Genomic DNA, 17,702 nt, shown 5'->3' on the forward strand with positions numbered 1-17,702 from the left:
TATAGTGTATTGTTTGTTCTCTCATCTTCTTCCCAGAGGGAAAAAACGTGTGCAGTGGAGTGTCGTCTTTTGTATGTGCAAGTTCTGTCTAAGAGAACTAATCATCCAAAGAAGTCCCAGAGTAAACAATAATGTACCTCAACAACTTTTAAAAAGTTAATTTAGTACTGGTGAAAGGTCTTTATTATATTTATAGGCCTTCATCACATTTTCAGATAGAGAGTTAGGGAAAGTTACACTAGAAAGTGCACAGGACAACCTACAAATCCCTCAAATGGTAGAGGGCAAAAGATATATGTATATAATACTTTAATAGGAATCCCTTTGTTTCAGAAAGCAAATGAAGAGAGTTGAAAGAGCCTTCCAACTCTGTTCCTCCTGGCAATAGGCTGGTATTACATCCTTTTTCCAAACAACATTATCTCAGACTGTATTTATGAACTGTCATCCACCTAGGGCTAGTCTAAATTTAAAACTTACAGTGGCATAGATGTATCAGTACAGCTGTGCTGCTGTAAGAGCACTTGCGTAGCCACGTTATGTCAGTAGGAGAGAGCTCTCCCACCAACTTTAAAAAAACACCTAAATGAGTGGAGGTAGCTATCTCATCAGGGGAGCGACTCCTGCCAACATAGCGTTTTCCACACAATATGTTGGCAAAACGTATGTAGCTCAGGGGCTGGGTTTTTTTTTTCTTTTTTTTTTTTTTTTTTTTCTTTTCTTTTTTTACACACCCCTGAGCAACAGAAGTTTTGACGGAGTAAGGGCTAATGTAGACAAGGCCTCGGTCTTGTTTGCAGGATTTGAACCTCAGTCAAGGCATAGTTGGCTTTACGGAAAAGAAATCTTTTCTACCATACACTGTGTTAAGATCATCCCTTCCTTTTTTTGGTATCTCCACATATTATTTCTAGCTATCCTCCTTCAGTGGAGCAGTGGTCTCAGACTGCCCTTTCACTATCAGCTCTGATACAAAGCTAACCTCCAAAGCCTGAAAGGTCTGGATAAACCCTCAGACAGTCAATCTTTCTCTGAAACTTTTGATTGTTTCTTTTACCTTGGCAGTACTGCAATGGCCTAAGGCCTTTCCCCTCCACGTGTAAGTCTCACTTCCCAACAACTGGCAACATACTAATCTACATCTTTTCTCCAAAACTTTTGTACACCTGATACCTTTTCCCCAAGAAAGGATCACAACCCCAACTGATCCTAGCTGCACACTGCTTTCCTTTCCTTTGAGCCCCTCTTTTCCTCACCCCACTCTTTGGGAAGTACCACAGTATACAGACAACAACATCTTGCCAGGGTTTCTGCCTGAAACCTGCATTGTCCCTAGCTCAAAAATAGCCAGGATGCATTTGCTGGACTTGGGGGAACAACATGGAATGTGAAATCTCACTGAAATCAGGCAGTACTGGGTAACCAGTTGAAACCTTCAAAATGGAGACAGAAATAACCCTTTTGGTACACAAAGCCAAGCTTAAAAATAATGCAATTATAAAATTTACCAGATTCTATTTCATATATTTCTGGAATTTCAGATGTTTGGGGAACGTCACACAGCACAGACGAACCCTGTGATGCTGCAGAATAGCTGATAAAAGCAACGGAGATCCCAGACTTGGGCTGAAATCTAAGGTTTACAAGTGGCCATTGTAACAAGTTTGTCATTGGTTAGTTAGCTCAGTTGGTTAGAGTAAGGTATAATGGCAGCATCCTTGGTGCAATCCCCATAATGTCTGCAGCTGTGAAAAGGAGAATGGTATTGTGGTTCAGGAATTGGCTGGGACACAAAAGATCTGGGTTCAACTCCTCCCTTTACCATAGACTTTCTGGTTGACCACAGAAAAAAATCACTTAACCTCTCTGTGCCTCAGTTTCCCATCTGTAAAATGGGAATAATATCTCCGTTCTCCCACCTCAACAAGTTTGAGGAGGGACAGGGAGATGCCAATAGGGCAGATCTCATCACTCCTAATGCCATGAAACTGCACTAAAATCATCCGAAAACTAAAGAACAAAAAACCCACAACATACCACTGCTGGCAAAACCATAAAAAAAAAAAACAGTAAGTTTTTCCGGGTTTGTGAAACAGCAACATGTTTTTCTTTTTTGCATTAGGCAAAATATAATTTCTGCATGTGGACAACTATCATTTTTCACAGTTGAATCCTCATAAGGCAAATACTCAGTAGTTTAGCAGTACCCCATCACAAATCTTTTAAAGCTTTTAACTACCTATACTTTTTAACTGAAGAAAGACGTCCATGTAGTTCATAAGCTTGTCTCTTTCACCAATAGAAGTTGCTCCAATAAAAGATATTACCTCGTCCACCTTGTCTCTCTAATGTCCTATGATCAACCCGACTACAACTGTACAATAACTACACTTTTTACGCCAATTTTCAATTCCTGCAAAATCAACATTCATTCCTACTTTTGATCAAGGCAGAAAATTTTTGTAGCTGGGTGGGCTGTACTAATTGCAACTAACACTAATGCAAAACACATGCAGGCTAGATGTGTAAAGGTTGGCATCTTTAAATCATTTAATTTAATTTAATAGTCAACAAATGTTACTTATCCACAAAAGCCTCCATATATAACAAAGCCAAAAACATGCTTAGAAAAGGAAAATCTTTTAAGAGCTATAAATAAGTTTCCATTCCATTTACACAAGGTCAACTGCAAACTAAAGATGTTGGTTATCAAAGTTAATAAGAAGCAAGGATGCTAAATGGTGGCCGCTAACTACACCATAGTTAAGTTTCTGTTTAAAACTGCATTTTCAAAGTGCCACAAATATTTAGGGCCTGATTAACCATTGCTTTACTACAGTTTTAAACTGATGTAACTCCATGGAATTACAATGGTATAAAACTGGAGTAATACAGTTGTGAATGAGGTCCATAGAGTGTAACAGCTCAAGAACAGACAGGTAAGCTTAAAGAATCAATATTTGATAGTAATGCCTGATCATTTATTGACTAGCTCAGTGATCAGTTTTTTTGCCACTACTACCAAGTTACATGAGATTATTAAAAAACAATAGCTAAATGTCCTTCCTTCAGGGGAAAAATGGTAAATCAGGTGCTTTAATGCAGCACTCATCACTTTCTCGATCCGGTTTGAAAATGCAAGTTAACACCAATAGCCTAAAAAAAGGGAATCAGAACTCACTGGGCTAGATGTTCCAAAGCAGTCTTGTAAATGCAAACATTTGCAAATGCTGACTACTACTTTCTAGTATCAAACAGATTGATACCAAGGTCTAAATTAAGCACTGATATTATATTAATATTTTGTCATTTGTTCAACTCCCTCAAAATATGCAAATGACCCAGTGTAAAAAGAGCATGTGTCTGAGTCTCTGTGGGAAAATGCCATGCAGAACAATTTAACAGTGGAAGTTAGAAGTTTGTACCATTCTGCCAGCATGCAAAGAGGTTCATTACTGAGCCTCTAAGCCTTTGACGTGAGACACTTGTATATTTTACACTTATAAATAATTGTTCTCACTTATGCCAGTGATGGGCATTGATTCCAAGATACTAAGCATGGCATAAAACCTTAGATATAGAGAAGTGATGAGTGCCCATAACTCTCACTGAATCAACGGGGGAAAAGCTTTATATCTTGCAGTAACAAGCCCTAAGGTCCTTTACGCCCTGCTTATCAACCATCCACATTCCTAGAGACGCACACAGAGTGAAATTCTGTAAAAAACTAGATAAGAAAATGTTAAAGTTCTCTCTCTTTAAAGAAACCATCATTCATTTGGTGTGTTAAGGTCAAGAGGGTGGCACATTTCAGCAAAGATTGCTTCATAAAACATTTTGAGACTCTAGGGAATAATGGGCTGTAATTACCAGATTTGCTAAGTGCCTTTTCTGAAGCTTTGGGTCTTGAAGGAAAAAAATGGGACTGAGAGAAAAACTAGATGATTGTTTCCAGGATCCATAACAGAATGCTTTGTTGAGCACTGAAAACATATGCCATCAACCCTGCAGTGACAGGACAACTGGCCAGCTGCTAAGTCTCCTTTTAAATGAAAAGTCAGTACATTCCACAGTGCAGTCTAAATGGCAGCAACTTGAAATTGCCTCAAAAGTTGGATGGAATTCTCAGCTTTTTAAAAGGAAACAGAATATTCTGTTCACACAGACATAAAACAACAGACGTGCACAGTCAGAACCATAAGCACGGGTACAGCTGCACTCTACATCTGTTCAGCGTGTTCTGGAACAGATAACTGATTAAGAAGTTCATAATGTGTCTGAAAAAAGGAAAGAAAAGAAGTGCAAAGAACAAGCTTTGGCAGTATGAACAGGCGCTGAACTGAATTCTGTGGCATAGGAATCTAAAAAATATGATATTAGACACAAAAAATATCATCATCATTTACCAACTTCTGCTTTACTACCTTCTGGAGTAAACGGTTTCGGAGTTGTTTGAATAGTTACTGTAAGAAAAAAAAATCAATCTATTTGAGACTGTCAGATCATATTGTACACCTCACAAATAATTTCTTTATTTAGCTGCCATTTTGTGTTGCTATATAGTTTAACAGCATTCTGTACTGTAATGAATGGGACAGAATTACTGATTACACTTTTTTTCGAATGCAACATCCGTGGAACTAAAAAAGTCATAATTAGTGACATTATAGTCGAATTTACAGATTATATGGCATTAACTGTTATAGATCTATTTTCAAAGAAAGGCTTTAGATCTGATTTTCCACTACTTTGCACTCTGTGCAGTCATTTACCCCATGCAAAGCACATGTAACACACAAATATGTGAATCTGCTAGCGTTTAAACCCCCTTTGCACTCGTTTTTCACAGGGGAAGAGGGCTGCACAAGGTAATTTAGTAGAGAATCAGGCCCTTACTCTGTATTTTACATTTTATTGAATTACATACCACTTTTATTATCAAATCACTTTCACAGAAGAAACAAGGCATGGATTACCTGTGAGAAATACCAGCCTGCTACTGGAGTGAGGTAACTAGTCACTCTGTGCAACGTTTTCAAACCTGGGTGCTTAAAATTAACTTGCAAATCTATGTTGACTCTCCTTAAAAAATGGCCTGATTTTCAAAAGTGCTGAGCAAATGTAGCTACAACTGATTTCAGTGGTATTTGTCGATGCTCAGCATTTCTTCAAATCAGGGCACTTAAATGTAAGTGCTGAAACATGGATTTAGATGTTAACTTTTGGTATCCATTGTAAGCCAGATACAACTTTAAGGCACTAGGATTGTATATTGTAATATTTTGTTATATCCATTTGTATCCATATCCACAGGTCAACTAGTGTACTTAAATAAGCTAGTGTACTTAAAATCGTACTGGATGGTCTTTCAAATCTAGTAACGGTATATAAGAAATTTCATCATAATGACCCATGACTCTGAAGGTGTCATGCAAAATGTTATAAATAAATATGCTACTTCATACAGCACATACATCTCAATAGTATTCTTGGTCCAAACATAAGTCATACAGGGTAAATTAAACTAACCATTTGACTAAAATCACAGTGATGTCTCTTCTAAATTTGCCTGTCAAAATAATTAATTTTACAAGAAATGTCATTACCAGATTTGGTTGGTAGCTTTTCTGGGATTCCAGATGTTTTGGATCTTAAAGAAACAAGCTGTATTTCATCAAAAGCTGAAAAAAGAATCTGAATTTAAAATGCTGAGTGACTTCAGAGCTAATGGGACAGCATGGCACTCAACTATAGCCAAGTTACACATTTCAAGATGATGCTGATGCAGGAGCAAGCAAGACAGTGAATGGCCTGAAAATCAGCTGTGAGATGATCGTATGACATGAACAATGAAGTTGGTGACAATATGTCCTTTTACCCAGCCATTAAATCAGTTCAGAAAATGCTTTTCAGATGATGATTATGAAGAAATAGTCGATACAGCAGCATCAAACAAAAAGATTCACATGTGGGTTTTGAAGCCAAAAGATGTTTGAGCAAATCTTAAGACTATCCTTAGTAGATAAAAGATATGTCAGGATGATGGAAAAAATAACTGAATCATATACTATTTACCCATCACTGTCCCTGGGGTTCCCATGGAAGGAAAAGATGTAGATTTCAGGGCTGGTTTCTTGGTAGCTAAGAGCAAACATAAAAACAATCCTGAGATACTGGGGTAGGTAGTCTTTGCAAAAGTGGTACCAACTCATAGCTTTAAAACAGACAAAACAAGTCCATATTTGGACTGAGGTTTTGGGTTTTTTTAATAATCATTTTTCCCCTGCTGAAAGGGTGGCAAGCAACAGATGGATATTCAAGAACATTTAAGTAGTTTTATCCTATGCTTCTAGCATAGGTACAGTATACTACCTGTACATACAGTACAGTACACTCAATAATGCTCTACAGATTATGAATTTTTATAGCACTTTCAGAATTATTTATAAGCTTCACCTTTGATATTGCAATTTAACAACTTTGTAGGAAAGTGCAATGAGGCAGAATTAAAAGGAATAGCAACAGAAACAGTGAACTAAATGATCGCGGAAGAGAGTAGAAAATGTCTTCTAATGTTCAATATTGTGCAGCAAGATTATAATATTCATACAAATATTTTATGTAGCTTTAATTTAAGGGTAGCCTAAAGTGTGTTTGAGTGGCAAGAGGGAAGGTGAAGGGAGTACCTGCATTGCTGAAGGTACATAAGCATTTTATATGAAATGTTAATAATTTTTTGCACTGGTATTTTTATTACCACAAACAGATCCCGTATTTTGACAAGGCTAAAACTAGCGCTTTTTTGTGTCAGAATAGTTTTTTCCAATAATTATGCCTGCAACACTCCCTTATACTTATGATTCTCTCTCTCTCTTTTTTTTTTTTTTTTTTTTTTAAAGGAACCTATGCATTAACTTTCTCTTACAGCACATAACGGATGCATGAGTTTTTGAGAAGAGGCCATACTAGAACCTCAGATCTGAACTCCCTTGTTCGATCAGGGTTTATGAAAAAAATCAAAATACTGTGGTTTGGGCTCATTTTTAATGAGGATGACATAAATACACATTAAAATCTGAGCTAATAAACTAAAATGTTTTCTGTTTCATACAGCAGCTGTCTGCTTCCACATCTATTTTCAATCAGATTCTGAATGATTCACCTTATCAACAGATATAATCTAAGGTTACCATCCTGATCAGCAGAGAGGGGAATAGTGATCTTGGATATTATGCAAACAAATGCCATATGATTCACAGCTGTTGGCAGGCAATTCATTAATTGTATATACACACAGTAAGAGCTATGTGATATCTCCCAAACATATCACAATAAACTTCAGCTACAGAAAAAAGTTGTCTTTTTAAAAAAGTTAAAATTCAAAGTAAATTGCCCACCCACAAAGTTTCTAAATTAAAAAGATGCATCCCTGTGGTATAGGCCAGATTCAAAAATAAATAAGAAAAAACATTCTGGGGAAAGCTAGCCCAAAGATATACCCACAGAAACTAAATTTTACTCTATTTGCTGATCTTATGAGAGATCTGACACTTTCTCGATGCAATTAATATAATGGTATTTGTATTCTATAGCCTGGAACACAGCGTCGAGAGTTACAACAAAAACATCCAAGTCCCAAGCCTGCAAAGTCTTTCAGGTGAAAAGCCCTAACAAATCACACAGAACAGTACTGACTTCAACTGGTATGTCTACACTGTGATGAAAAACCTGTGACATCATGTATCAGAGCCCAGATCAGCTGACTTGGGTTCCGGCTGCAAGGCTAAAAATTGCAGTGAGAGGTCTGGGCTTGAGCTGGGGTCCAGCCTCTGAGACCCTCCCCCCTCGCAGGATCTCAGAGCTAACCTGATACAAATTATGTGAATGAAATGCTAGTTTTGCCAGTCTCTCACTATTCCATTTTTTTTTTCACTTTTATTTCTGGAAAGCAGGTGTGGGATTAGATTAGTATTATCCCTAATAATTTTGAAGTCAGTAGCTATATTTGAACAAACCATGTTCTTAAAAAAATACTGAATATCCTCTCTAACACTGAATTCAAGGGCTTGTCTAGATGTACAGTTAGTTCACGGGAAGATGGGATGTAAATCTACCTCACACTAAGCCGCACACAAACTGTGCATGTGGACCTTGATGTTGCTCACTAAATCTTCCCTAGTGTACTTTGATATATCCCGCTTTGAAATGGGAGTAGATCAAAGTGCACTAAAGAACTTTTAAGTGCAGCACACTAGTGTGAAGTAGATTTACAACCCAGCTTGCCGTGCACTAACTGTTCATCGAGATGAGCCCTTCCTGTATCTTACTGGATCTCTTTAACTCCAATAGAAATAGATGGCTATATTCATTATATAAGGGAGAGAGCTGCTGGTCCCAAGACAAATCCAGAAATGCGGCGAGAAATTATAATAAATTAGAAACAAATTCTAAAATCCTTACTAAATTTCTACTCACTGCAAACTCACTCTGAAGACTATGGGAGTTTTGCTTGAGTAAGAATTTCAATATTTGGCACTTCTTTTGCATGAACTGAAAAATACATGGCCTAAGTAAACAACCAGTATCACATGATAGGCTGCAGTAGGATTTAGTGGAAGAATTAACTGAATCAGTACTCTCTCAAGGGAAAGAACATCACTTACCTCACCCAAGTGTTAAATCTGACCCTGCTTAACCAAAGAGATCAAGTTCACAGCATTACAATGCAATCTTCGGAGTCCATCTTTTCTATTAACTCATGAGTTAGATTTTAGTTGTGAAATCAGTGAAGAAAAAATATGCTCTGGCACAAATTCAAAATAAAAATTTAAAATAATGTAAGTCAAAATCAATCAATAAATTCTTATCCTGTAACTATTGCTCGTTATTGTCGTGGGGCTTGTATACCCCATTCCCCTTTTGGGGTGAGGGAAGGGGCTTTGTGGCTAACTGTCCACCCTGCGCTTCAGGGCTGCATGGCCTAGTAGCCAGAGTCAACATGGATGCCTTGCAATCCAGGCTGCGTGGCCCCAGCCCACGGCTCTGACAATGGCAGGGGTACTTGTCATTGAGTCAGCGGGGATCCTCCCGAAATGCACTGAAAGGTTCTCCCTGATTCTCCCACTATAGCAATGTTTAAATCCCCATGGCTACTTCCTATCCTATTCTCCGTCATCAAAGTCCATAGCTCTCCCGGATCTCTAGGATCATCGCCTGGTGCAGCTCCTGGCAACTCCGTTCCTTCTAGGGCTCCTTTGGACAATGGGGCACCTGCCTGGGTTGTGGTGCCCTCAGCCTCTGCGGTCTAGGGCTCTGGCAGCTCTTGGGCAGGAGCTTGCATGGTGCGTGCTCTCTCCTCAGCAGTCCACCTCAACTGAGCTAGGCTGCTCTTTTTTGTACTGTGGCTGCAGGTGGAGCATGCCCAGTAGAACCAAGGGGTGTGTGGACTCCTCAGCCCACAGGATGGGATTAACCCCTGCTGGTGCAGTGCAGGGCTTGTACACCTCGTCATACACCCTCTCCCTAAGGATGGTGTCCAGAGGTCTTACTCTCGCTTTCCTCTTCTCCCACTTGGGAGAAGAAGTCCTTGTTTACATGGGCCTTCCCTGGCCAGTATAGCACGCAGAGAGCATAAGGCTGGAGGGAGAGGTACCATCACATGATTTGGGCGTTGGTCTCTTTCATGTTGTTAAACCACCAGAGCGACGCATGGTCGGTAACTAGGTGAAAGGGATTTCCTAACAGGTAATACCTCAGGGCGTCGACTGCCTGCTTGATGATGAGGGCCCCCCATTCTATTGTGCAGTACCGCATCTCCCGGGTTAACAACTTGCAGCTAAGGTAAAACACCAGCCATTTCTCCCATCTAATTCTTGCAACACCACTCCCTGCCCTACCTCTGAGGCTTCCGTTTGGAGGACAAAGGGCTTTATGAAATCGGGTTGGGACAGGATTGGCTCCCAGGTCAGTAGTTCTCACAGGGCCTGGAAGGCTACCTCCCAGCCTTCTGACCACTTAACTTTCCGCAGTTGGGTGTTCTTTGTCAGGTCCATCAACGGAGCAGCGAGCATCGCAAAGTTAGGTATGAAGTAGCAAGAGTAGCTGGCCAGTCTGAGAAACTGCCGTACCTGCCTCTTTGTTTTGGGGGATGGATATTCCCACAAGGCCTGCACCTTCTCCACTAAGAGGCATAGCGCTTCCCTGTCTATGGATTAGCCCAGGTAGGTTATCTCCCGCTGGTCTAAGTGACACTTGGCTGGGTTCGCAGTGAGGTCTGCGTCTCCCAGGGCTTGCACCACACTGGCAAGGTGCTGGAGGTGTTCCTCCCAGCCGGTACTATAAATGACAATATCAATGTGTGAGACAGCATACTGGTTATGGGGTTGTAATATCTTGTTCGTGAGCCTTTGGAAAGTGGCTGCAGCCCCATGTAGTCTGAAAGGTATCATAGTGAACTGATATAATCCAAATGGTGTAGGGAAGGCAGTCTTCTTGCAGGAGGCCGGAGTCAAAGGGATCTGCCAATACCCCTTGGTCAAGTTTAGTATGGAGATTAATTCTGCCCTGCCTAGTTGCTCAAAGAGTTCATCCACCCAAGGCATTGGGTACGCATCGAAGTGGGAGATGGCATTCATCTTCATGAATCAATGAAGAACTTGACAGCCCCATCGGCCTTGGGCACCAGGACTATGGGGCTTCGCCACTCACTCTAAAACTCCTCAACCACCCCCAGGGCCAACATCATCTCAAATTCCTTTTGAATGACCCCACACACCTTCTTAGGGAGCGGCCGGTTGTTATCCCTCACCTTGTGGCTGGGGATGTTGGCAATGTGGTAGCATGTCATGTTCGTTCTCCCTGGACAAGATGACAATGCGTTGGGGAAGGTCTGGGCTAGCTGTCATACCTGGTCTTGTTGCTCAAGATCAAGTTTCTGCCCAATGGCCATTGGCCTGGGCTCCGCAGGTTCATTGGCCAGTGTCCCTAATTCTGGCTCAAGGGGGTATGGGACAACCAACAGGTTTTCCCAGTCTTTGCAGGCCTTGAGGAGGTTCCTGTGATAGACGGGTACTTCTTTCTGGCACCTGGGTAGCCTTACTTCATAGTTAATGAGTCCTACCTGCCTGATTACCTCAAAGGGCCTCTGCCAGCTGGCCAACAACTTGGACTTGGAAGAGGATAACAACAGTGAGACCCGATCTCTGGGCTCGAAGGTCCACATCCATGACCCCCGATTGTACTTTTCCTCTTGGGCTGTGCTTGTTGTTGGGCAGCCAGTTCCCACATTAATTGCTGTTGTTGCTCCTGCTGCTGTGCCATCTGGAATTGTTGCTGGGACGCTAAATGTTGGAGCAGCTGAGCCTGCTGCTTTTGCTGCTGCTTGACCTGCTGTTCCTGACTATCCAATACAATAGCCATTTCAAAAACTTTTCAATTTCCATGACCGTTGTATGTGGGGGAGGGAAGAGGGATGTTTGATGTCACCTGTCCTCTTTTCCAGTTAGGAACCTATTTGCAGGTCCTGATCATTGCCTACATTCTCCACCAGTTATCGCAGGGGCTTGTGCATCTCATCCCCCTTTTGGGGTACGGGAAGGGGTGTTGTGATCCTGCAATTGGGTCTAACTGTCCATTCTGTGCTTCAGGGCAGCATGGCCTAGAGACTTGAGTCAATATGGTTACCCCTATCTTCTAGGCTGTACAGTCTAATGGCTAGGTCAATATGGCTGCCCTTGTGGTCACGGCTGAGTGGCCAGAGTCAGTATGGCTGCATTTGCAGTCAGGGCTGCATGGCTTCATGGCCATAGTCAATATGGCTGTCCTTGCAGTCAGGCTCAGGGGCTAATGGCCTGAGTCAATATGGCTGCCGTTGCTGTCAGGGCAGTGTGGCCTAGGGGTCAGAGTCAATAAAGTGGCCCTTTCAGTAAGGGCAGCCTGGCCTAATGGCCCGAGTCAATAAAGTCACTCACTTCAGTGGGTGAATGTGGCCTATTGGCACTTTGGGGAAGTGGGGCAGCTCCAGGTGACTCCATTCCCTCTGGGCTCCTTCAGACAGTTGGGCATCCAATGTGTTGTGGCACCCTCAGTCTCCGTGGTATGGGGCTCTGGCAGCTCCTCGGCAAGGTGCATCCCCTTTTCTTGGTGGTCCACCCTAATTGAGCTGGACTGCTCTTTTTTGTACTGTGGCTGCAGGTGGAGCATGCCCAGTAGAGCCAAAGGGGTGCGGCCTCCTCAGCCCACAGGGTGGGATTAACCCCTGCCGGTGCAGTACAGGGCTTGTACACTCTGTCACAGTTATCATTAGACTTTTCTGCTAAAATATTAGTGAGGTTCACTGGCTCACTACTCTACACGTTAGGATGGGCAAGAATAGTTCCCACTGGAGTCAATGGGAACCACACAAATGTATCCATGAACAAAATGTTGCCCTAACGCATTTGTGGAAGGGTTGTCAGGTTCTTAAGCACAAAGAACAAGTGCTACGCCAAAAAGTCAACTGGTGATTCTGGGTGCCATATTAAAAGGACCTGATCATCAATGGCTGGGTGCTCAACACTTTATGAAAATCAGGCCCCTTTAAAGTGTCCCAACAGTTGAAGCAACACAAATAATTAGTCACTTTTGAAAATTTACGCTATAGACACATCTCTAACAAGAAGAAATTATTAACTTCTCTAGAGAAAGCAACTGTTTAACAAAGCTCTTAAACAGTCCACAACTTTGCTGTTGGATGAAATGACAGTTCAACTGTGAGATACAAGCCATCTCTGACACTCAAGGGGCATTTTCAAAAAAAATAATAAGCCCCTGGGGCAGATCTTTCACAGGAATACATTCTCATAGCTCTGCTGACTTTAATGGAGCTGTGACATTTTACAATAGCTGAGGATACCCTTTATAATCTTCATATTTCTTCTAACAACATTTGTAAGTAAATCATTTTGAGCATCATGTCACTAAAATCAAAACAAGGCTTATGTGGAGTCTTAAGTTTGCAGTAGAAAAATCTGATGGTTGTAGCATTATAAAACACACAACCACATTATTGTATCTGAGTCATTAAAACCACAAAACCAACCTGAGCACAATACCAAGAAACAGGACTCAAATAATAATTGTCTTGAAGCTCTCAACTTTAGAAACAAAGTAATTACCAGGTTTTGTCTGTAGTATTTTTGGAGCATCAGATATTTTGGATCCAGAAGGAATCGGCTGAATTTCATTAGAAGCTATGATAAAAGAAATAACCAGGTCTTTATTTCTGAGGGTCATTGGGAAGAGATGGCATAGAACTATTTCAGCACACAGAAAGTACATGCCTGAAGCCAACAATATAAGAATAGGCTGACCTCTGAGATAAAATTTCACAAATAATGGAAAGATACATTGTGGAAAGACAAAGGAGAATGGAACATGAATATCTTCTGCTCTGTCCTGAACCATCATATGAAGAACCATCTGACTAAAGAGAGAAATAAATATCCAACAATGAAAGTTCATCTGCTTTGTAGCTAATCAAAGACAGTCATGATTTAGTTCTCATAATAGCATCCTCTAAAGCAGTGCAGCCAAATATAATTAACCTTGCTAAAGAAACTGACAAGGAAAAAATTAGATTAAAATAAGCTGAAAACAAAACAAAAAACAATCACCATTACACAATGTTCCCCTGGGCTTCTGAAGTGAGGGAGATGTTTTAGTTTTAGGAAATTCTGGAAGCCTGTTTGGAACTGCAGGAGGGAAAAAGAGAAAGTACAGAATTGATGTGAATAAGTAGAAATCTGGAAAAAATGTGGTAACACTAGCAGTTCTCTTTATATAGTGCAATAGAGACGGAAACAAAAAAAGACACTTGTCCCTACATTCCGATGGTAATGAATTCAATGCAATCTTTTCCTTTATCATTCACTGACATACCTACTAAGTACAGAGCTGCATATATCATTTCATGTCTATTCACATCTACACTCCTCTCTGGAAAATGAAGCCAAATCTCAAGTAACTAGGAGTCAAATTTTCAAAAACTATCTCTGGATTTTTGTTCACAATTTTGCATAGATTTGTGTGTACAATACAGACAGTGAATTTAACATTATGACATTTCTTAATGCAGTATTGTGAATGCAAGAAGACTGTGGATGCTGCTCCTAACAATAAAACAAAGATCAGAGTAATTTTTAATGGCGAATTCATAGTTTACAACATAAGAGTTTTTTTACCAGGATTTTGTATAGGATCCTTTTCTTCTCCAGGAAGAAAATTAAGGCTTCATGCCACATTAAGCCTTAATGACAATCATACAAATGGCATTTTTTCTTTAAATGACAATTCGATGCTATCAAACTGAATCTGCCCTGAGTTTCTGGTGTTTTGAGTATTTTATACACTTAAATAACCAGTTTTCTAATATAACACAATCTAACTGCTGTTTGAACAACATATCATTTCTAATGGCTAGTCTACACTTAAAACTAAGAGCGCTTGTGTAGTTGCATTATGTTGATGGCAGAAAGCTCTCCCACTGACATAATAAAACCACCTAAACAAGCGGTGGTAGCTATGTCATGTTATGCTGGCAAAATTTGTCACGTCATTCAGGGCTGTGTTTTTTCACACCCGAGAGTGAAAAAATTTTGCTGGCATAAGTGCTAGGGTAGATGAGGCCTAACTTCACCTGTGTAGATTTGGATTGCTTTTACCTTGAAAATCTGATCTTCTACAAGCGTTTTTGTGAATTTTTCATACTACAGTGACAAGTAACGTCCATTAAAAATGGAACACATGCCATTCTGCAGAAACGTCAGTAGCACAGTGTCTCATTCTAAATATAGGGAGATATCTTACGGGAGTATCTCCCTATATTTCTCATTTTCCAATGAGGGGAATTTAATATTTTAATGGCACCCACAATGCATAATGATGTTATAGTACCTGTGCTTTGTACTGAAAATTTGTTTCCATGTTATAGGCAAAGTATTACAAAGAAGGCTGTCCTTGAAGAAAAGTTTTGAGAGAAAACCAAGGAGCTGGATGTTTCTGTTCTATTTATAGAGTAATATTATTAGTGCAGTACCTGGTTATAGACATCAAGAGACATACAGATAACCCAGAATGCAGTAAAGAGAAGAGAGTATTACTCCGAAAATTAGAATACCTGGTAAACTTATCAAGAAAGCTCTGCTAGAGATTATCATCTCACGACATCAGCTATAACACAGCAAGTGCTAGACAGCCTTCTGTGCTACATTTTATCTGAGATATATAAATTAGTAGTTGTAAATATAAAGTGACCCAGTAAAATTTTAATTAAGATTTTCTTTGGAACAGCTTGCTTCTAAAGTGTTGTCGTAAAAGTAGGAGAATTCTGGAGGGGGAGAGGGGAGAAAGCAAATACTATACATAGAAGTTAAGAAGAAACCAAATTAGTTACCCAGTATGTTTTGAGTTTGTGCCAGTTCAGGTTTAGGAGCTGATTTTGTTTCTTCACGTCCACTGTCAGTTTCACTGTGAGCTGGAAAAAAGAATCTAGACTTAATTTGGAATCCTTGTAAGCTTTTGTTTAGTCATTGTGGGGGGCAGGGGTTGAGGCAGCCAACAATCTATGCTATAGGATTAGAATAACTTCTGCAGTAACACAGCTCCATCATCATTAAGCTCGTCATTTTGATTTTAGAAGTGAAATCCAACATGGATACTATTTTGGATTTCTTTTGTGGCAATTTTACACCAACAATAGGAAAACAAAACCCCCCAAAGATTAAAGTTGGGATCAGTAGCTTATGAAGTGTTTTTGTAAAAGTTTGCCCAATTCAATGCTTAACCTGCTATAAACAAAATTTATAATACCATAGTGATATATATAACATTTTCCCCAACCATAATGGACTGTTTTATTCGTCTAACACTGAAACTTTATGATGGAAAGATTCACCTAGATTATCCGCAGGTCTTCCCTCTGTCCAGTAATAATATTACATTATATTTGTCAGCTGCTATTCATTACTACTATGTCTACTGATTTAGAGTAAAGCATTTATAGCTTATGGCGTATTTGTTCACCAAAACTAACCACAATTGTTATCCATATTTTATTGGGCTAGTGCACAACCATGTGCACCCAGTACTGCTGTTGACATGAAAATAACTCTTTTGCATATGCAAGGGCAATAAGGCCAAAGTATTAAAGATCAAATTCTGGCAGCTATTTTGCCTAGAAATAGATGCCATCCAGACAACTGTTGCACAGCAGGGGCAGAAGCTTTTTATTCCTTTCTGGTTCACACCATAGGACCTGTGTAACAATAGCTGCCAAGGGATGTTCCAAGACAGAATTGAGATGTGAGTCAGCAGTGTTACAAAGTATATTTAATGTTTCTCTTAAAGCTGCAGTTTATAGATTAATAGATTTTAAAGACTAGAAGGGACCATTAGATCACAGACTTATAGGCTTTCAGGCCAGAAGGGACCATCACGATCATCAAATTTGGCCTGCACATCGCAGGCTACAGAACCTCACCCACTCCTCCAATAGGTCCACAACCTTAACCTCTGGCTGAGTTACTGAAGTCCACAAATCTTGATTTAAAGTTATAGAGAATCCAGCATTGATATAGTTCAAACCAGCAAGTGAGCCAGGCCCCAAGCTGCAGAGGAAGGTGAAAACGTGCCCTCCCTCAACCCCCTAGTGTCCCTGTCAAACTGACCTGGGGAAAAATTCCTTCCTGATGCAAAATATGGTGATCAGACAGACATTGAGCATGTGGGTGAAATGCCCCAGCCAGACACTTGGAAAAGAATTCTCTGTAGAAACTCAGAGTCCTCCCAACCTAATGTCTCATCTCTGGTCACTGGAGATATCTGCTAATAGCAGATCATTATAGGCAATCTCACCCATAAATTTAACACGTTAGGTTTTTTTGCCCTTCTTCTCCCACTGGAAGGCTGGTCCAGAACTTCACTCCTCTGATGGTTAGAAACCTTCATCTAATTTCAAGCCTAAACTTGTTAATGGCCAGTTTATATCCATTTTTTCTTGGGCCAACATTGGTGCTTAACTGAAATAACTCCTCCCGTCCCTGATATTTATCCCTCTGATGTATTTATAGAGAACAATCATATCTCCCCTCAGCCTTTGTTTTGCGTGGCTAAACAACCCAAGCACCTTAAGTCTTCTCTTGTAATACAGATTCTCCATTCCTCTGATCATACTCATAGCCCTTCTCTGCACCTGTTCTAGTTTGAATTCCTCTTTTTCAAACATGGGAGACCAGAACTGCACACAATATTCCAAATGAGGTCTCACCAGTGCCTTGTATAATGGTACTAACACTTCCCTGACTCTCCTGGAAATACCTCACCTGATGCATCCTAGGACTGCATTAGCTCTTTTCATGGCCACATCATATTGCCAGCTCATAGTCACCTTGTTATCAACCATTACACCTAGGTCTTTCTTCTCCTCTGTTGCTTCCAACTGGAAAGTCTCCAGTTTACAGAAAGAATTCTTGTTGTTAGTCTCTAAGTGCATGACTTTGCACTATTAAATTTCATCCCATTTCTATTACTCTATTTTTCAAGATCATCCAAATCTTCTTATTTGATATCCTGGTCCTCTTCCATATTGGCAACTCCTCCCAACTTTGTGTCATCTGCAAATTTTATAAGCACACTCCCAATTTTTGTGCCAAGGTCATTAATGAAAA

General features: G+C 40.2%; 1 protein-coding gene across 1 annotated transcript in view; it reads right to left on the minus strand.

Moving 5' to 3' along the window:
- ABI3BP (ABI family member 3 binding protein) overlaps positions 1 to 17,702 on the minus strand; it is a 252,722-nt gene that overhangs the window by 117,779 nt on the left and 117,241 nt on the right. The window contains exons 13-16 of the mRNA XM_067546154.1: positions 15,431 to 15,511; positions 6,076 to 6,141; positions 5,607 to 5,681; positions 4,407 to 4,463 (exon numbers count right to left, since the gene is read on the minus strand). Of these exons, the coding sequence (XP_067402255.1) occupies positions 4,407 to 4,463; positions 5,607 to 5,681; positions 6,076 to 6,141; positions 15,431 to 15,511 (279 nt within the window). The remainder of the gene's footprint in view (positions 1 to 4,406; positions 4,464 to 5,606; positions 5,682 to 6,075; positions 6,142 to 15,430; positions 15,512 to 17,702) is intronic.

This window comes from Emydura macquarii, unplaced genomic scaffold (assembly GCF_026122565.2).
Source record: "Emydura macquarii macquarii isolate MOO-44397 ecotype Brisbane River unplaced genomic scaffold, CSIRO-AGI_Emac_v2 contig_1119, whole genome shotgun sequence".
Taxonomy (NCBI): domain Eukaryota; kingdom Metazoa; phylum Chordata; order Testudines; family Chelidae; genus Emydura; species Emydura macquarii.